Source organism: Dermacentor andersoni, chromosome 5 (genome assembly GCF_023375885.2).
Source record: "Dermacentor andersoni chromosome 5, qqDerAnde1_hic_scaffold, whole genome shotgun sequence".
NCBI classification, from domain to species: Eukaryota; Metazoa; Arthropoda; class Arachnida; order Ixodida; family Ixodidae; genus Dermacentor; species Dermacentor andersoni.
In genome coordinates, this window is record NC_092818.1 from 53229895 (window position 1) to 53249873 (window position 19979).

At 46.4% G+C, this 19979-nt stretch overlaps 1 protein-coding gene across 1 annotated transcript in view; it reads left to right on the forward strand.

Moving 5' to 3' along the window:
- LOC126530341 (angiotensin-converting enzyme-like) overlaps positions 1 to 19979 on the forward strand; it is a 179329-nt gene that overhangs the window by 31316 nt on the left and 128034 nt on the right. Inside the window, exons 5-6 of the mRNA XM_055070249.1 lie at positions 1524 to 1715; positions 4737 to 4834. Coding sequence (XP_054926224.1) covers positions 1524 to 1715; positions 4737 to 4834 — 290 coding nt within the window. The remainder of the gene's footprint in view (positions 1 to 1523; positions 1716 to 4736; positions 4835 to 19979) is intronic.

A 19979-nucleotide genomic window follows, 5' to 3' on the forward strand; every position in this document is an offset into this window, starting at 1 on the left:
GCGGTCCCACAAGAAAAAAATAACACTTTTCACATACACATACAACGTAGATTCATTACCTTTGAAGGAAGTACCTAGTTCAATATATTTAGTTGTAACATTAACCAGACACTTTTCTTAGCACTTGCACACTAGCAGTATTTCGTCTTTCTTTTCAGCATTGCTTCTTTTAAGGCATAAGCCATAAAGCACGCATTTCCTAGCATCAAACGTCTTGCTTACCTTTCGGTAGTTCGCGCCAAACTTGAATTATTTATTCATGTAACAGCAGCATATCGCATTAAATCGGACAGCAAAGCTCTTAAAAGCAGTGTGTCGGAACGGAAACAAAAACGAATTACGAAAAACGAAAAAAAAACACAACATTTTTGAACGGAACGAAAACGAGACGTTATATTTTGTTTTGTTTCCGAGTGAAACCGAAATATTTTTTATCGGTTTTCGGTTCATGGGGAAAGTCGGCAGTCCGAAACAACCAACGTCAGGCAACGTCAGAATGAGCGCGTATCAAAGGGCTCCGCATAAGCGCGTATCTCAGGCAGGGATAGCGCGAGCGATAGCCTGTCGAACGCTCCACTAATCCAAGCCTGCTGCTCGGTGCCCTAGCATATCGGCATCGCAGAAAAACCCAGGGCTTGCACGCTGAAGACCTTATCGTTTTGTTTTGTACGGGTACAACCCTTTGTTACTGAAGTATTATCGTTCGCTTATGTTTGTTTAAGTTAGTTTTATCGGATCAGCGGTCTCGCATTTCGGCGAATACACTCGATGACGTGCTGCTTCTTAAATTATGCTCAGTGCCTTGACTCAAGGGAGCGAGCATGACCTCAGCATTCATAATTCACTTATTGAGAAAAATAAATACTGTGCTTTTATTGGTAATTTGCGTCGAAAATTTTTGCATACAGAGCAAAAACGTTACGGACCGTTACGAATGATTTTTTTTTCGTTGCGGAGTAGAACCGAAGCGGAACGTTTTTCAGTAGAAAGAAACTGAAACCAAAACGAGAGACATTGCGTTCCGAAACCCTGCTTGAAAGCATCGAGTGTACGGCTACCAAGCTGGTTTTTCATAAATATTCTATGTCGGGCTCACCCACTGAATTAATGGTAAAGAACGGGGTAGACTAGTTTCGACAGAGCAGAAGAAAGCTTAGGCTAGAATTTCTTTTGCTTCCTTAGTTACCTATATCGTTGACAGCCAGATAAACTGGATACCGCAGCTTAGGAGTGACAGATCAATGTTTACCAGAACGCCTTACCAGATTATCCCTCTTCCCGGCAATATTAAGCGCGTGGAATGAACTCACTGACAATTTACTAGTTGATTTGTAACACAACTGTGTGTATTCTTTTTTCTGAATGCCACTATTCTCATCTGTGATGCTGTATTGTTTTCGACCTTCCTGCTTGATCCTATAGTCTTCACAGTATTCTACAAAATAAAGCAACCTGTTAAACGCACCCAGGAGAAAAGACTTGGAACGTGACGCAGCACCTTCGAATTTTCCACTTTGCCGCAGGCTTCGAGGACGCGAGCGGCCTCTGGCAGGACGTGTACGAGTGCGAGGGTCTCGAGAGGAACATGGCCAAGCTGTGGGAGCAGCTGTTGCCGCTCTACCAGGAGCTGCACGCGTACGTGCGCAGCAAGTTGCGTGCCATCTACGGCCCGGACAAGGTTCCCGAAGACGGACCCATCCCGGCACACCTGCTCGGTACGGCCGCACCACGGTGCATGCAAAAAAAAAGATGGCGCGTAGGCTACAGATGCTAAACTGCCGCAAGGTCGCATCAACACACGGCCACGTCACAATACATACATTACGCAGACATAGACCTAAGCTTCCTTACCAACCTGTAGGCAATGCGAAACCTTCGCATCAAGTACACGCACCTTGTGGGAGTGCACAAACTGCCCTCCGCCCTATAAGAAACACAATCCTGCAATGGCCCAAACGCAATCAACCCCCACGGTCTTCCGCACGCCTTCCGCACCCGTGCGGAATAAGGCCGTGCGAATTGAGCGAGTTTAATCCTAAGAGTTACCGCCCAATAAGCGTGCCGGCTGCTGGGACGAGTGGACAACGCACTGCACCGTAACCGCTAAAAAAAAATGATATGGTGGCCGCTTCTGCAGCTCATCAAGAATGTGCTGGGCCAGTAGGTCTGAGCCCACCAGAGGTCCGAAAAACGGCCTTACAGTTTTTAGAACTCGGTATTTCCGCCTCCTCCGACATAAGCGATATACATAATTGCGAGCAAAGCCATGCGGACCACCGGATCTCAGAAAATACCGAATTTATTTGTCATGCATATGCACAAGCTGAAATTTACGAGTGCACTGGAAATTTATCATTGTAATTTGGATCGACTGCAGTCTTCATGAACGAAAAAAACCAGTCAAAAACACAAAGGACAAGAGGAGAGTTCACACCACAACGACTGGTGAACCTCTCCTCTTGTCCTTTTTGTTTTTGACTGATTTTTTCGTTCACGTATGTACCAACTGGCCCAGATTTCAACCCTTCTGCAGTCTTCAGTTCCAATTGTTGCCTACATTCTTAGGCGGAGAAGAAAATCGGCTTTATCGCGAAATCTCTGGCCCGTGTACTTTTGCTCATGGAAGCATACAAGCTGGTTCTCAACCATATCAGATGCGTCATCCACCAACACGCCCTTGGATTCGATCAACGATGCGCGAAATTTCAGAAAGTCTATTTAGGAGACAAATATGTCTGAAAGAATATCCTAGTTGAGGTCACGACAGAAAAAAAAGTGAGGAGGTCATTTAAGTGCGCAGAGCATATAAGCGCTGTTCTGTAAAGTAATAGAACGGATCCCAATGGAATTGAGGGCGTGCAGTCAAGGATGGCAGAACCTTAGGTGGTGCAATTAGATTAGGAAATTTGAAGGAACAGGGACAGAATTGAGACTGACACAAGGCAAGGGGGTAATATGAAGATAGTTGGATGAGGCCTTCGCTAACATTTCTAGCACACTCTACACTTCACCCTGCAGTGGATGTTAAATGCGCCACGCTTCGGCAGGTCGCAGCTCAGCTGGGCTATAAAGGTCCCAGAAGAAGTCTAAGGTCTCTAGGACGTCGATACATGGTCTACTGGGGTGTATTGACAAAAGTAAATACTCTGTGATAATGGCAGGTCAGTGATGCTTAGAGCCGCGCATTCCGTTGTTCAAGCACGTCAGAAGGTGTCGTGTACTTGTGTAAAGTACTTGCTTTCAACTATTACGCCATGTAGCGTCTAGCGTGCAGGCCTGTCTTCTCACTTTCAATTTGAGCACATTGCTTTGCTTTACTTTGCTGTGGCGGATCAGTTGGGAGTGTATAGACTCTTTATTGACCCTGATCAGCATAATATATGCTCAAAAGAAACTCGGCACGTGCTTTTTAAAAAACTCGGCTGCAAAGAAGTCAACAGACTTTATTTTGTGCGTGAGTAAAATACCTACCTACCGGCCTTTTGACGACTCTACCCGTTAGAGACTAGCTTTCAACTGACTCTCAATTACAGTCACACAGTGTATATCGCACGCTGCATTTATTTAAGAAGTTGGGAGCACACTACACGTGCCTTGCACTTCACCATCTTCAAACGTTTTCAAACGGCGGCTTTATTTGAAATTGATTCTACAGGAACAAAGTGAAGACGCAGCGAGCATACGTGTCAGTGATGCGATCCCCATCGCCTTCCAGAACGTCCAGAATTGTGCCATATAAGATTCCACAAGCATTTTACTCCTCTCCTGGAAAAGCAAAGGCGCGGCCGCGGGAAGTTGTGTACTTTCGAAATAGATTGCAAGATGAGCAGAAAAGAAAGTTATAATAATAATATTACGCAGCCCGATGCCTACAGCGCAAATTCGAGGCATGCGACATGCCTCCAGAATACGTCCCTTATACATGCCAGGACTAAAACTGCGTTTTCTTCCTTATAACGTACACGCCTGCGCTCAAGCATTGGAGGCAGAATTTACAAAGCTTTTCGTTCGGACAAACGTTCCTCGCCATTGTCTGGCTGCATTCCCTGTGTCCAGCCGCAGGATTGGCTAGAATTTGCACTAAAGAACGATTTCTAGCTCAAGAGGTTTTTTATGACTACGGGTCCAGAGCTTTAGCTCCTAGTGATAAGCCACAATCACTTGATATGTTAACTCATTTATGGCGTGCGTGGCATCGACATTCGAGACAGGTCCGTCTCCGCTGTAATCATTTCCGCAGTGACGAAGCCTTCGTACAGCCTTCTTCCTCTCTTTCGTTTTCTCGTCAAGAAGAGCCACGTAGCACAATAATGGCCATGTCGTCCGCGTTCGTCGGTATAATAGAGTTGTGGCAACGTCTGTATTACACTCAAGTTCTCTCAGAACTATTATCACGCACTATCCGCCAGCTTGCTATGACTCATATCACTCCATGGTAGCTTTCAGCACAAAACTAGACAGGAAAAGAACTGATAAAACATAGAAAAGATTGCTACCATGCATTAGCAATTCCAGCTTGCACAGACCAGTAACTTATTATTTCATATGACCGTCTTTTTTTTCCCCACACTGTGCTTCTGATTTCCGAAGCTCTAGAACGCTGTGTGGTAAACGAAACCATGCCGTCCTTGATGGGCGCACAACCGCGAATGAATTGGTGCGAAACCCGCTGTAAAGCGGACGAGGAGTTTACGAATTTATGACATAACAACCAGCTGTGTGTGCTCTTTGCGCAGGTCACATCCACTCTCAAGATTGGTCTGCGATAACCGAAATCACCCGACCATACCCGAACAAACCGGCAGTTGACGTCACGGTTGCCATGGAGCAAAGGGCAAGTGCTCCATTATAAGCTATACATACTTCTAATTACGTCGTGCCCGTTTTGGAAACGAAAGAAAGCTTTCGAGCATCTCTCTACCACAGATGGGATGATTATGTTCGCATTGTAGTTCAAAGCATGGCAAGTTGGGTAATGCTACTCTAACAGCACGCCCACCTCTGTGTCAGTAATATGCGTAGAACTGATGTACCCTCCATCTAACTGTATATATGGACGCTCAATACGACGCTTCGGGTTGGACTCCCGACAGAGGCATCCCCATTCCGACAGAGCGCAGGAATGCAAAACGGGATAGCGCAACTTCCGTTGCATGTCACAATGACACTAAAGAGTACAATATTAAAATAAACTGCAGTAGTTGATCAGGCCACTGTTACCATGAGCATAGGCTTGGTAAGATCCTTGTGATGTCACGTATTCCTACATCGTCTACCCAGATGGAGGATATTGTTGACCAATAAAGAAGGACCAGGTACTTTAAATCGATAGGTTTAGCGCGCATCGAACAACCACCGCACATACACCGAGTAGCCCTACGACGTGCGAGTTCCACTCAAGGAATAGATGGCGTTCTAAAGGATCTTAACGCGGAACCCATGAAACCACGCACGTGTGGAAAATACCCAGGTTGTTTATTACAATGCATAATATATATGACTAAGTTGTTTTCATGTGTATATTGTCACGTGGTAGTGACGGTGAAGAAAAGCAGCAATACGGTGGAATACAAAACTAGCTTTTATTGGGCGAACCTGTGCCCACAAAAACAGGCTACACTTGTAGCACAACGATAGCGGCGAACACGGTCGGCGATCGTCGGAAATCTGATCAGCGGGTCAAGCGCGTCGGCTTTTATAGAGCAGTCGTCGAATGTTCCAGACTAATCGTTCGGACCCGCGTGCCTTCCACAAAGTTCTACACCATTCGTGTCAGGCGATGAAATCAGATAACATAAAGTTCGGCAACAACAGAGAGCGGATAGAAGCATCGATAACTTTCCAGAAACTTCGGATACATGCAGGCGCGTCCCGCTCTGTGCGATAACATTTGTTAGGCGGCGAAACGTGGTCGCCCGTTAAATATAAGTACACGTGTCAATATACAGTATAGTACCGAGAGTGCAAGTTGTACGTTTCGCCTAGTGCTTTCCTTCTCGGCATTATTTATTCTTTCTATGAACCGATCGAGATTGCCGTATTTAAATATTTTGAGCACCTATTCTAATATTACGTTTTAAGGCGTGTCTATTTTCTATATATAGAGAATGTTCACTTTTAAGTTATATGGAATTCTTAAAAATCACCTGCTTAAGGAAGCATAATTATTTTCCTTGAGCTGGATTATTCAAACAGGCAGGTATTACTAGCGCGAGAAACCGAAACACATATTCAAATAATTAACGAAGTTTCACTAATTAACTTCGTAATATTTCCTTCACGGCGCATATTGCAATTTACGAATTGTAGCCGGTGAACTTGCAAGACGTATCAGCTTGAAATGAACACCCAGGACGACACCAGTTTCGAGATATCATTTCCCATAGTGTGGAACAAAATATATGGGCGTTCCAGTTACTTTAGTGCTTCAATGCATAAAGGAGCATTTTGGTAAAAAAAAAAAAGAAAGTGGAACAGCAGTGCATTTTTACGGCAAGTTTGATGGCAGGTATCTCCAAACTGGCGTCATTCCGTAAATTCATTCCAAGTGGATACGCCTTGCAAACTCACCGGCTACAATACGTGAATTGCAATATGTGGTGTAAGGTAATTAATTCAAGTGATAATTAGTGCATTTCTGATAATTATTTGGATATGTGTTTCGATCTCTCGTCCAAGTAATGTCCGCTGCTCTGATTAAACCAGCTCAAGGACATGTTATCTGCAACAGGCTATTTTTAAAAATTCTTTACCACTGGAAAGTAATCAACCTTTATATATATACATATATATATATATATATATATATATATATATATATATATATAACCGCAGTTGCTGGACGGTCCTACAACCTTCGCATTTCGCGTGCGATGCTCTACCAATTGAGCTATCGCGGCGCCGTATCCCCATCCACTTTCTTGGGTATTTATGCTTCCTAGCCGAACCCTGGGACTATTAGCCAGCGCCACCACTCACTGACCTTGGCGGCGGATGTGGAACATCCTTTCTGCCGCAGGCGTCACGAGAACGTGGTCTTCTTGGGTGAAGGCAACTGGTCAATAAACCCACACATGATATCTGAAGGCATCAATGTTGCTGTATTCGAGACCCTCGTTATGTTAAAAACGAGAAGAAACGGGGTTAACCGAGGGGCCCGATTTTTATTAGTCATATCATAAGAAGCCAACAAACACTGACACCAAGGACATCATCATCATCAGCCTGGCTACGCTCACTGCAGGACAAAGGCCTCTCCCATACTTCTCCAACAACCCCGGTCATGTATTAATTGTGGCCATGTCGTCCCTGCAAGCTTCTTAATCTCATCCGCCCACCTAACTTTCTGCCGCCCCCTGCAAGGACAATATAGGGGAAATTCATCATCATCATCATCATCACCAGCCTGGTTTCACCCACTGCAGGGCAAAGGCCTCTCCCATACTGCTCCAGCTACCCCAGTCATGTGCTAATTGTGGCCATGTTGTCCCTGCAAACTTCTTAATCTCATCCGCCCAGCTAACTTTCTGCGCCCCCTGCTAAGCTTCCCTTGGAATCCAGTCCGTAACCCTTAATGAACCTCGATTATCTTCCCTCCTTATTACATGTCCTGCCCAAGCCCATTTCATTTTCTTGATTTCAACTAAGCTGTCATTAACTCGGGTTTCTTCCCTCACCCAATCTGCTCTTTTCTTATCCCTTAACATTACACCCATCACTCTTCTTTCCATAGCTAGTTGCGTCGTCCTCAATTTAAGTAGAACCCTTTTCGTAAGCCTCCAGGTTTCTGCCCCGTACGTGAGTATTGGTAAGACACAGCTGTCATAAACTTTTCTCTTGAGGGATAATGGCAACCTGCTGTTCATGATCTGAGAATGCCTGCCAAACGCACCCCAGCCCATTCTTATTCTTCTGATTATTTCAGTCTCATGATCCGGATTCGCATTCACTACCTGGCCTAAGTAGATGTATTCCCTTACCACTTCCAGTGCCTCGCTACCTATCGTAAACTGCTGTTCTGTTCCGAGTCTGTTAAACATTACTTTAGTTTTCTGCAGATTAATTTTTAGACCCACCCTTCTGCTCATATCCAGCTTTCCTGGACACGTACCAACTAGCGCCCCAAGCGGCCCCTGCACGAAGCTAGCGCGTTTTCAATGGAACGAGCGGGTTTTTCGCGAATAACAAAAGCTGCAGGTCGATTATCAAAAAACGCAGGTGACAGACGTGTTCTGGAAGACAATCCACACGAGCCAAATGCAGTGATCACTCTATGGCACGTAAGAATTTTGTTCCCACAGCGGTTAAAGATTTAGCAATGGAAGCCTATGGAAACGACGAAAATTTGTACTCAATTTTCGAGGCAAGAACCGTGGCTGTGATTACACTAGGGCTTCTATCGTAATACGCAGTGCAGCGTATGTAGTCCGGAGACTCAGCTTTCGATTGATGCCTAGCTCGACTCTCCACACATCGCGTAACACTGTTCCCAAAAGCGTTTTTTGTAACACTGTCGTGAAAATTCATGTGCTATCTATAAAAGGATGTTCGTACCACTGCGCGAGCCCTCGGAAACCGTGGCCGAGCGGTAGAATTGCGCGCACCTTTAGTCACGCTTCGCGGTGGCCGCGGTTCGATTCTCGCTTCGGACTTTTTTTTTAGCCGCATAGGACCTAGTTTTGTAGTCTCTCACTAGATGGCAGAAACACAAAACCCAGCATTTGCTTTCGGTTCTGGTTTTTCAGCGGCGCAGTTTTTTTTTTTGTAACCGCATAGGACTTAGTTTTATAGTCTCCCACCAGATGGAAAAAACACAAAACTCATGATTCGCTTTCGGTTCTGGTTTTCGAGTCGTTCTCTTGATATATTATGTTTTCTATTTTTCCTTCCTAAAACACAGCAATGTCGTGTTCATTTGTTAAGTCATCGCATTTATGAAGGTTTTATTCATTGGACATCATAACTAGAAGCTTGCGCAAAGCATTGTGCTATGCAAAAAAAAAAAACAAAAAATTCGTGCTTTGTAGCGTGGAACCTGGGGGAACAAAATGGCCATTCTTATTGCGTCCTTCTGGAAGGTGCGTTTTCTTCGACTTTCCCCTGTCCTTAATGGCACATACTCCGAGCGAATGAGGTCCACCTGGGCCACAATGCCACCCGGTGGCCAGTGCCATTCCTATGCAACATTCGTGCGGAACAAAGTGTCTGCTAAGCTGAGTCGCTGCCCGAACGTTAATTATTTCTAAAGATTCATCCAATTAAGAAATGCACCAAATAGGAGAAGATGTGCAGTGTGTAATTAATAGCTACTGGTAATGTGTTCCCTACAGCCAAGTGGTATGAATCCGTAGGTGTGGCCGTAAAAAAATAATTTGAATAAATGTCCCGTGCTGTGTCTGCCCCGGTCGCTCTACAGAGAAGCTAGCTTGGCTAGCCGTCAGTATTTAGGATCAACATATGGCGTCGCTCGTTCGGTGCAGTTGCTTTTAATGCGAAGCATTCTTTGGTGAGTGCCCCAGTGATCTGGTAGCAAAATCGTGCGAAATCGTGTCTGTGACGCCAAAAAACTTGACGCATTTCCCATATGAATACATAGGTCTTTATAAAAAGGGGTGGGGTGGCCAACTTGAAATTGGAAGTGGCGTCAGCATAAATTTGGCCGTGATGCAGGGATTGGTCAAGTTGAATGTGGTAGTGATATGGGATTGGCCCAACATAAATTTGGGGTGAAATGGTAGTGAGCCAAGCTGAATTTGAGGCTGATATGGGGGTGGCTCAACCTAAATTTGAGGTGATATAGGGGTGGGTAAGCCTAAGTTTGGGGGAATATGGGGGGTGGGCCATCCTGGATTTGGGGAGGATACGGGGGTGGGAGAACCTAAATTTTGGAGGGATATGGGGGGTGGGCCACCTTAACCATGGGGCTGATATGGGGCTGGGCGAAGCTGAATCGGGGGTGATACGGGGGTGGGCTAACCTAAATGTGGGAGTGATTTGCGGTGGGCCATCCTAAATTTGAGGTGATAGAGGTGTGGGCTAGGCTAAGTTTGGGGCTGATATGGGGGTGGGCGAACCTGGATTTGGGGATGATATGGGGGTGGGCCAACCTAAATTTGGGGCTGACAAGGGGACAGGCTAACCTAACCATGGGGGTGATGCGCGGCTGGGCCACGCTGAAGTGGAGGGTGATATATGGGTGGACTAACCTTAGTTGGTGGGCGATTTGCGGTGGGCCATCCTAAATTTGAGGTGATCGAGGGGTGGGCCAGCGTTAGTTTGGGGCGGATATGGGGGTGGGCCAACCTCGAGTTGCAGGTGGTATTGGAGTGGGCCAACCTAAATTTGGTGGTGTTGTGGAGGCGGGCCAATCTGTATTTGGGGGTGATATGGGATTGGTCCTACCTAAATGTGGGAGCAATCTCGGGGTCGGCCAATCTGAATTTGGGGGCGATATGGGGGTGGGCCAACCTAAATATTGGGGTGCGTCGGCTCGAAATTTGGAGGACGATTTATGGAAATTCGTCTGTGGACCAGCTTGAAAATTAGGGGTGGCCCAATTGAAATTCGGGGTTGAGCCAACTTGAAGTTTAAGGCTGGGCAAAAAGAAAATCGGGCGTAGCCGACTTTAAACTTGAGGGTGGACCAATTTAAATTTGAGGGTGTGCCAACTTGAAATTTGGGGATGGGCCTACTTAATGTTTGGAATGAGCCAATTGAAAGTTGGGGCCTGTTTACGAATAGTTAGACAACACCAGTGGTGTTTCTGCATATTTTTCATCATCGCAAAGTACGTATATCAATAATTGTTACCTATATCTCTCAAGGTGAGCTACCACTCGAGCCTTCCCAGCCCACTGAGCTAATGATGTCACGGGAGTGCTCTCATCGTAACGACTGCGACGTTCAATGTGGAGATCCACAAAAACAAATCGCAGACCGAGCTAACCATTTTCACGCCAATGACACCGCTAACACTACTCGCTCGTGCTAGACGCAACACAAGCTTACAACGATCATAATTCAACTTTCAATCGCACCTACTCGACAGATTCTCAGTGCAGAATTTCGTCAATCATCTGAATAGAAACCATGCTGGATGTTTTACTGTTATGTTGGGACGTTTTTTCGAAAGCCTTCTCCCACAAAGACAATACATTTTTGAGACTGACGAGGCAAGCTAGTACATAACTCATGCGAAGCAAAAGTATAAAGGGTTATAGTGATTTCTCAAAAAATATGTTAGGTAAATAAGATTTCAGATAGTATTATTTCGACCGGGCATGACAACGATTTCTTCCCGCCTGTCACAGCGCTTTCACCGAAGACCTAATCATTTTGCTCAAACGCGTTGCCCCAATACTACATGTGCTGAATGTACAAAAGTGCGGTGCGTGGTCACAGCTTCAAAGCCAGTCTATTTTGTGTACTGTTGTTGTTATTGTAGTAATGTGGAGTTTTCCTCTTCATAAGAGCACAAAAAGAAAAAATAATATTACAGATAGGAGCTGGGCGCAAAGTACATCGGAGATCTGAAACCAGCAATTATTTTTAATTTGCGGGTTGGTCTTCTCTGCTGGTAGATCGCTGTCCGATCACTTCAACAAATTTTGTTTGTGTGCAACAGCAGCAAAAACAAAGATACTACCATTTCATTGCTAGGACCTTTATGCCATTCACACGCACAATAAGGACACCAGATAATTGACACTATCAGTTCATAAACTGATATTGTTTTGCTAATTTCAGTGTAGCGTGGTGTCTGCGAACGGAGTATTTTCTTAGTATCAGTCCAGTGTTAGCAGTGAGAAGCAGTTCGGTCTATCATCTCCGTGAGGCCATACTAGCCATTGTAGCGCTTTACTCTAGGCCAAGTGCTAAAAACTTGGTGTGCTTCGTCCTTTCCGCAAGTCGTCCATCCATTCTGTTATGATGGCCATCAACGTTGCGTCCGTCAGGCCTCCTCCTCATTTTAGCTTCACCATCGCGAGAGTGGGCAGAGAAAGGAAGCTTTCTTGACAATCAGCCCCAGCGGGGTTCCACCACTCGTAACTGCTGCAATTTGCATTAAGTGGCTGGGCATGCTAACTACATCCTTAGTTTCACAATGGCTAGCGCGCGCAGAAAAAGTAGAGCTGTGGTCGCTATCACTACCACGAACTCATGTCAATGCAGATGTAAGTACGTGGAGGGGCTGGGCATGCTAACTTCTGCGCTACGACCTGCCGCCGCCACCTCAGATTTTCTATGCATACCTGCTTCTGGTTTCTATCGCACACGCATGCAGGACAAACGCGGATAAGTAATTGGATTAGATTGGGAAAACGTTTATTGAGCCTGCAGTAAAGCGCGAAGGCGTGCTTCGAACGTGGCCTACGTCGTCATCGTGGCGGTGTTCGGAATGGCCGTACAGGGTGGCAACGTGCCAGCTTTCAGCCCGCAGCACGTGTTCCAATCCCACCAGACGGGGCGCACTTCAGAGAACTGCGGATGACCGGCAGCCACGTGGCGCGCGGTCAACTAAGGAATGTGGTACTCGGCTGCGCCGAGTACCACAAGCAGAGTTCTACGAAGCCCTCTGACGTCGGCTCCGGACCCTTTTCCCCTGTGCGTGTGTGCGGCACGTGTTTGTGAGCCCTCCGCCAGAAGGGCTGGTCCACGGGGACATCGAACGGTGACGTCGAACGATGACGTCGAACTATGACGTCGAGCGGAGAGCTTATAAGCAGCGTTTACCGGCTGCTAGAGCGTGCTCGTCGTCGGGAGGTGAGTGCTCGTTGTCATGCTAGAAATGTACTAGTGAGCTGTGTGCTCGTAAGCTGTTTGCTGTATGATAGTCTTGCGGGCTCCATATGGGAGTCGCGCTAAACTGCCAATGTATCTTGCCTAAAATGGTAAATAAATCCTGCTCGCCTATTCCTGTCGCCACAAGGTCCTCCCTACAGCTACGACTGCCAACTCTTACATCGGGTGCTCTGCGAGGATCCCCGCTCGCCGTTGCCGGCTCGCCAGGCTCCTGTCTAGCCATCGCCTCGATGACCTGCTGGACGGCCTGTAGTTGTTTTTCTTGGTCTTCGCTCCACGTTGCTTCGTACGTACGTGGTCGGGGACGGGGCATTTTGGTCCCTGCTGTTCGTGATAACCGATGCCTAGACTGCACAGGATCTTTCTGCCGGCCTTTGTTGATGACAATCTTTCAATCTGAGCGGCTCTTTGCGCTTCGACGATCTCGTCGAACGTGTTGTGTATGCCCAGCTGGAGGAGACGTTTCGTGTTGGTAGTTTCAGGTAGACCGAGGGGTGTCTTGTAAGCCCTCCGGATTAGGATGTCTAGCTTGTTCTTTTCGCTTTTCACCCACTTGTGGAAGGCTGCCACGTACACTGGCAGACTACGAAGGAGTGTATAAGCCTGATGAAGTTTTCCTCCTTCATGACTCCCTTCTTGGTGGTAACGCGCTTGAGCAGTCTGCTGGCATTGGACGCCTTACCCATGATGCGGGTGATGGTGTCTCCGTTCCTGCCGAGCGCTTCGATCGTCATGCCCAGGACTCGGATCTTGCTGACCGTCGGTATTGTGTTACCATCCCTGGTGCGGATCTTGATCTTTTCGTGTTTCCTTTGCTTCTTGATTCTGTGCGTTTTGATCGGTTGGTAAAGCAGGAGCTCCAACTTACTTGGGGAGCAACGCAGTCCCGTACCTTCCAAGCTTTCTTCGACCATGTCGACTGCCGTCTGTGGCGTGGATTTTGTGCGGGCATCACTGCCCCCGTCCACCCACAGCGTAATGTCGTCCGCGTATATCGTGTGCTTCAGTCCTTCAAGCTGGCATAGTCTTTTGGCAACTTGAATCATAACAAGATTAAATAGCATGGGTTAGATGACGGAGCCTTGGCAAGTGCCCTGGCTCCCTAATTAATGTCTTCTCGTCCGTCTTCAGGTCGCCGGGTCTGAGCTCCGCCATCTGCCGGTGAGGAAGCCTTTGAAATATTCGTACGACCTCTCGCCTAGGTTTAGATGCGATACCTGCGCCAGGATGGCAGAGTGCGTAACCTTGTTGAAGGCGCTTTCTAGGTGGAGCCCGAGGACGGCTTTGGTGTCCCTGGTTTCGCCGTCGATGACCTAATGTTTGTTAAGTAAAAAATCTCAGTGCCCTCCCACTCTGTGAAGAAAGATGACCAGCAAAGCTGTGTATGAGGGCCCCTTAATGGCGAACTGCACCTCCGCCGCTGGTCGGCCTGGCATGGCGTTACATTCGGGATCAGCCCACGTATGGGGAGAGCTGAACGCTTGCTGCACCTCTGCTGCGGGTGAGGCCGGTATTACGCTATCTTCGGGATTTTGCTCTATACGCGGACGCGATAGTGGGGAAAGTAGCCCTGAAGTGGAACCTTTAGCTCTGGTGGTCCTATATAAATACATGTAAAAGGAGAATTCGTTTTTCTCCACAACCACTGCATCAAATTTTACAAGGTTTGTTGCACTTAGAAGAAATACTTAAAATCTAGTGACTGTTGGTTTAGAATGTTTTATTTAGGTCATCATTTGTTTATTTAAAATTGGCAAAAATCAAAAATTTTCAGAAAACGAAACCAGCTTTACAACTCTGTCTTTCGGCAATCAAAACTGATATCACAATTCTGTACATTGCATCTAACAGCACATCTAAAGCGGACAAAATTGATATATTACGCATGAATCTAAAAAAAATTAGTAATGTGGAAATACACCTTTTCCACAACCCTTGTTCACAACGTAACGACTTCACGTAAGATATAAATCGGCATATTGGATTTGTCCGCTTTGAATTGTCTAAAGGATTCTGCTTACATAACCGCGATATCAGTTCTTGATGCGGAGTTATTAATTTGTAAACTTCATGCTTCTGTATTTTTCGCACTTTCGAATTTTTGAAAATCTTTTACCAGAATTCAAGCCCTAAATAGAAATTCCGCTTCCAATAGTCACTAGAATTTACCTTTCTCTCCCGAATCCAGCAAAATTTATTAAAATCGGCCCAGGGGTTATCTCAGAAAATCGTTTCGGCGTTTTACATTTATGTGAATAGGCCATGTCGGAGTTGGGCCCGAGTTAAAGCATACTCTTAACGACTTCGTTGTAAAAAAAAAAAAAAGCCGTCAATATCGCCGCCTCAGATTTTGTCATGATGGCACCGCCACCATCGGCACGGCTCCGTGAACAGCTACCAAGCTGTTCACTTTCGTTATCTTCCTTCCCTCGGCGGCAGTGCACTGTCTTGATGCCGACGACACGCTAAATCTGCACCATCATTCCGTCATGCATCTCTTCTGCGAACAAGCAATCTTTCGGCGGCACACGTTCACTGCCGTATTGACATTAAAACTTTAAAATGCTTGCCTTCGAGAAAGCAGCGTGAATAAAAATGGAACGCGAGTATGTGACCATGGGGAACATGTTCACGGGGCCATACTATTGATGACAGCATCACAAAAGGCTAGATGTGGTCAGGTTGACTTTACAGGTTTGGAAGGAATGACTGACGGGCTAGTTGCTTCATTATCACATAAACAACAGCGCCTAATGTTAGCGCAGTTTGTGTGTGGTTCCCCCTGTGCGTGTACCGTCGTGAAGTGCTGTTCTTTCTTTGACTTTACAGATGTTCTTTTTCTGCATCAGTTACGTCTTCCAAGAGTGTTTACTTGGAAAATTTTTGTTCGCATTGCTCTTACAGAAGCATGTTTAGTCGAAATTTGTTCGCTTGGCCGCTTAATCTCGAGGACGGGCTCCAAACTGCTCATTTTCTTTAACCACGTAAAAACCATTACTGAAAATTTAATTAACGTAGCTTTGTTAATTACGCAAACAACTTCTCAACTTACTCCGCATCTAGAGGTTACCAATCTGAACACTTGAATGATAAAATGATGTTAACATTGTTTGCATCGTTCGAATAGTTTTGTTTCGTGCAGTTAAAAGCAGCCGGCATATTGATGGTGCTGTATATAGGCTTCTTATAAAGTAAGTGTGAAAGTTTGGACAGCTTATCTTGGCACAAATCAACTTCATGAGCTTAAGCACATGACCCAACCTTGCACGTCTGTCTTTACAACCGATTCTCATACATTATACAAGAAGCACCTCAGCGCTACGGCACATCCCACAAGGTGTGCGAGAACACTGTGCGCGCTCCCGATTAGGTTTCTGAGCGTTGGTGGCATCAGACTCGGTTTCCTGGCATCATACGGAATAAAAACAGCTTCCTGGAGGAAAGCATTGGGTACATTTTCAGCACTTTGTAAGATATGGATCAGCATGGATATCTACGTTAGAACGAAAAGTACTGAAATATTAAGGTGAGGGTTTCGCTGCATGTATTTTGGCTGTCTAATGTTAAGATCTAAAGAAAAAATGCTTTGATTTTGTGACAATTAATGCTGACATGAAATATGAGCTCCGACACAGTACCCGTGGTGGAACTGGCCCCTGGAATACAGGGCTACATTAAACCACGATATGCTGGTTTGATAAATACCAGTAATTGTAAAGGGGTTCACTCTTGAATTTCCTGTATCTCAATCGGCGCCGCTGTGCAGTGTTGGGGGCCCTTTTTATACCACCAGCACTATGTTTCAGCTAATATTGAAAGCAACTCTATTCTTTCTTCTAAGGGGGGGGGGGGGGGGGGGGCTTTTTTTAGCGTCTAACCACAGTTCCAAAGTTATCAGTTAGCTCAAGATGCGCCTGCATGTGTTTCTAATATCCAGTATGTTGGCACGAATTCAATAGCGAAAGAGCGCTATCTTATCAGATTGCGCGCGTGAAGCGAATACTGGCGTACATTCTCCATCACATTTGCCGACCCGAGATTGCGCTGCGATGTACGAGCATTCCAATCTGACGAACCGACGCCTTGATCCGTAGATCGGAATCAGAGGAAGCACTTTGCGCGCAGCCATCGGTATCTTTGAGTGTTATTTTCTTTTCCAGCGCAAGCTCATCTTATGAGTAACATTCGTGACTGACTCTTTTGGAAGTGTTTTGTTCTTGACATTTCTACAACGTGAGAGTATAGAGGTGCTCCATCTTTATTGAGAGAATACTGGGAAATGAACTAGGCCTTTTCTTGCGTCTGCGTTTACACATTTACCGCACCAATTTATTTTCCATAACTTACGTTTTAATTTAGGGGGCTGTAAAGCACAGCAACCTTTTACTAACAGGATGTTTTAATAACACAGAAAATTTAAATGCTTATTAGTCGGCTTTCACTTCATGGTAAGGAATTTCAATAAAGATCTACTTACGATAATTAAAAGCCTATCCGTTTGACAACGTTTCCTCTGAGTTCCCCTTTGCAAGGTGATACAGACTTGCAGATTGTTCGTATTGGGCACCCTCGACATATGTCCAACCGCCAAACAAAGGGTTATTCTGAATGTTTCATTTCAGGAAGGCGTGATACCCTCCTGTCTTTCATTCCCTTTCGCAAACACGCATAAGACGAAAGTGCTGCGTGAAGAGCGTCGTTAGTCCAAGCCAACTAGCTACCGTAACTCACCTCGCCTATATCGCTGTCATTTAGGCTTAGATAAGAAATATTATTTTAAACTGACGCATCACGAATCCAAAAAGAGCTGCGCGCGACCAGCCCAGCTAGGTTTCTTTCATTTCCTACATCGTCGTAGCGGCTAATAGTAGCTCACGAAGCAGAGCACTGAGTGTGGCTATGGCAGAGAAGGTGTTCTATATAATGTCTCGTCACCCACCGAGAATTGTCCGCCGTGCTACTGGCCATTCCTAGAAAATTGTATATGTGACGCCCAGTCATTTGGAACACGGCAACCTTGTTTTGCGATGGGAGAGTCCAGGTGAGAGAAAGTGTGGTTATGGAGATAAAGACACGCTATTTTCTGCAGTAACTTAGGCATGCATGGATGAATGCCTTTATTTATTGAGAAAAGGGAGGAGCAAGTATCAGTGGAAGCACGTCTCAGTAGACTGGGAAAGAAGCGGGGGACAAAGAGGAAAAGCTGGGGCCTGGGTGGCAGGCGAAGTCGCAGCTTAGAGGCGAGAGAATATAAGCAAGAGTTGGCGAAACCAGTTGAATTCCAGTGTAGATGTGTGATGTGCCGAGTAAATGATTGGAGTCACCGCCCAGCATCCACCCTTTGCGGCAGTCTAGGCTCCCACCGTTCTTGGTAACAAACCTTTACTGAAAACCAATCTTCGCAATTACTTATTCATCAGCCATGCCTAGCCACGTATTCCTTAGTGGCAGGGTCTGTGGATTACAACTACGCTGTCCCGACAAGTTACGACCATAACGTGGCGCTTGCGGTTACGGATGCCATACTCGTGACTCTTACTGTACTACTACTATACTGCGCGAATACTATAAACATGGGTTTACTGCACAAGTTAGTGAACAGACATTTTAGAACCGCGTTTTTCGCCTTACATACGCCAAACGCAAGCACCATCGTAGCATGTCACGGTGTGAGTCCCCTCAAGACAGAGACGCGAACGCAAACATAAGAACGTGTTAGAAGACAGGGTCTTGGGCCTCGTGCCAAACATATCCAAGCCAACAATATGATAACAATCATGCCGTCGTTTCTATGCAAAGAGGTTGTGTATTTAAACTTCTGGAGTGACAGTCCAATCCGCCACCTACGGGAGCGCGTGAAGCCGCCGGGGTCCACATTGTTAGAGGAAAAGGAGTGCGGCCACAGTACGTGGCTGCGGTATACGCGCGACGCAACCTGTGCTTGCGGTTCTGCGATGAAGAAATAAAATTAAACCCCTTTAGGAAGTATATCAGTCCGCCATTTTGTGTCGCAGTTGTCAGGTAGAAAGGCTTCAGGCGAGCAATATGAGTCAGCTGAGTTCTGCTTGATGGCCGACCATTGCACAGGAGGCGAGCTTTGACGTAAGTGAGTTCGCTCAGGCGGTCCACAACTACAAATGGGCCTGAATATTTTGACAAGAACTTTTGGCACAATCCACGCTTGCGTTGTGGTGTCCAAAGGAGGAATAAGTCACCTTTTCGCAGCGATACTTGTACGTGACGGTCGTCGTATCGCTCTTTCGAACAACTTTGCGAGGCCAGAGTACCAAGACGAGCTATTCGACGCGCTTCTTCGGCGAGACACAAAGTCTTCGATACAGGATCATCACTGTGCAGAACGAAGGGTAAGAAAGTGTCCAAAGGGCTTCGCGGTAACCTTGCATACAGGAGATAAAATGGGCTATAGTTCGTGGTTTCGTGCTTCGCCGTGTTGTATGCATAAGTGATGAAGGGCAGCACGTTGTCCCAGTTATGATTGGAGGAGACGAACATGGCAAGCATGTTAGTCAGCGTTCTGTTTGTCCTTTCAACGAGGCCATTGGTCTGTGAATGATACGGCGTGGAATGACGGAACTGTGAAGTGCACAAACGAAGTAACTCTTCAATGGCATCAGCCGTGAACTGGCGACCACGGTCGCTGATGATGACACGTGGTGGGCCATGACGAAGGACCACGGAACGGAGCAGGAAGGCCGCCACGCAAGCAGCGGTGGAAGACGGTATGGCTGCAGTTCCTGCATACCGTGTAAGATGGTCTACGCAGACAATTATCCAGTGGTTCCTGTTGTTAGATAACGGGAATGGACCCAAAAGGTCAATGCCTACTTGCTCGAACGGCGTAGTGGGCGGTGTCAATGGCCGAAGGGGACCCGGGGCTGCGGTGGTCGGTCGCTTGTGACGTTGGCACGTTTCACAACTAGCGACATAGCGCTTGGTTGTTTCGTACATCTTGGGCCAGTAAAAGCGCTCCTGCGTGCGGTGCAGCGTTCGTACGAAGCCGAAATGGCCGGATGTCACATCGTCATGAATGGCGCGTAGAACGTCGGAGCGGAAACTCTCGGGGACAAGAAGCAGAAAACGCGCTCCATGCCTGGAGTAATTAGTTTTGTACAGCAATTTATCACGGGCAGTAAAGCGACCGCTGCCTTTAGAAGTAC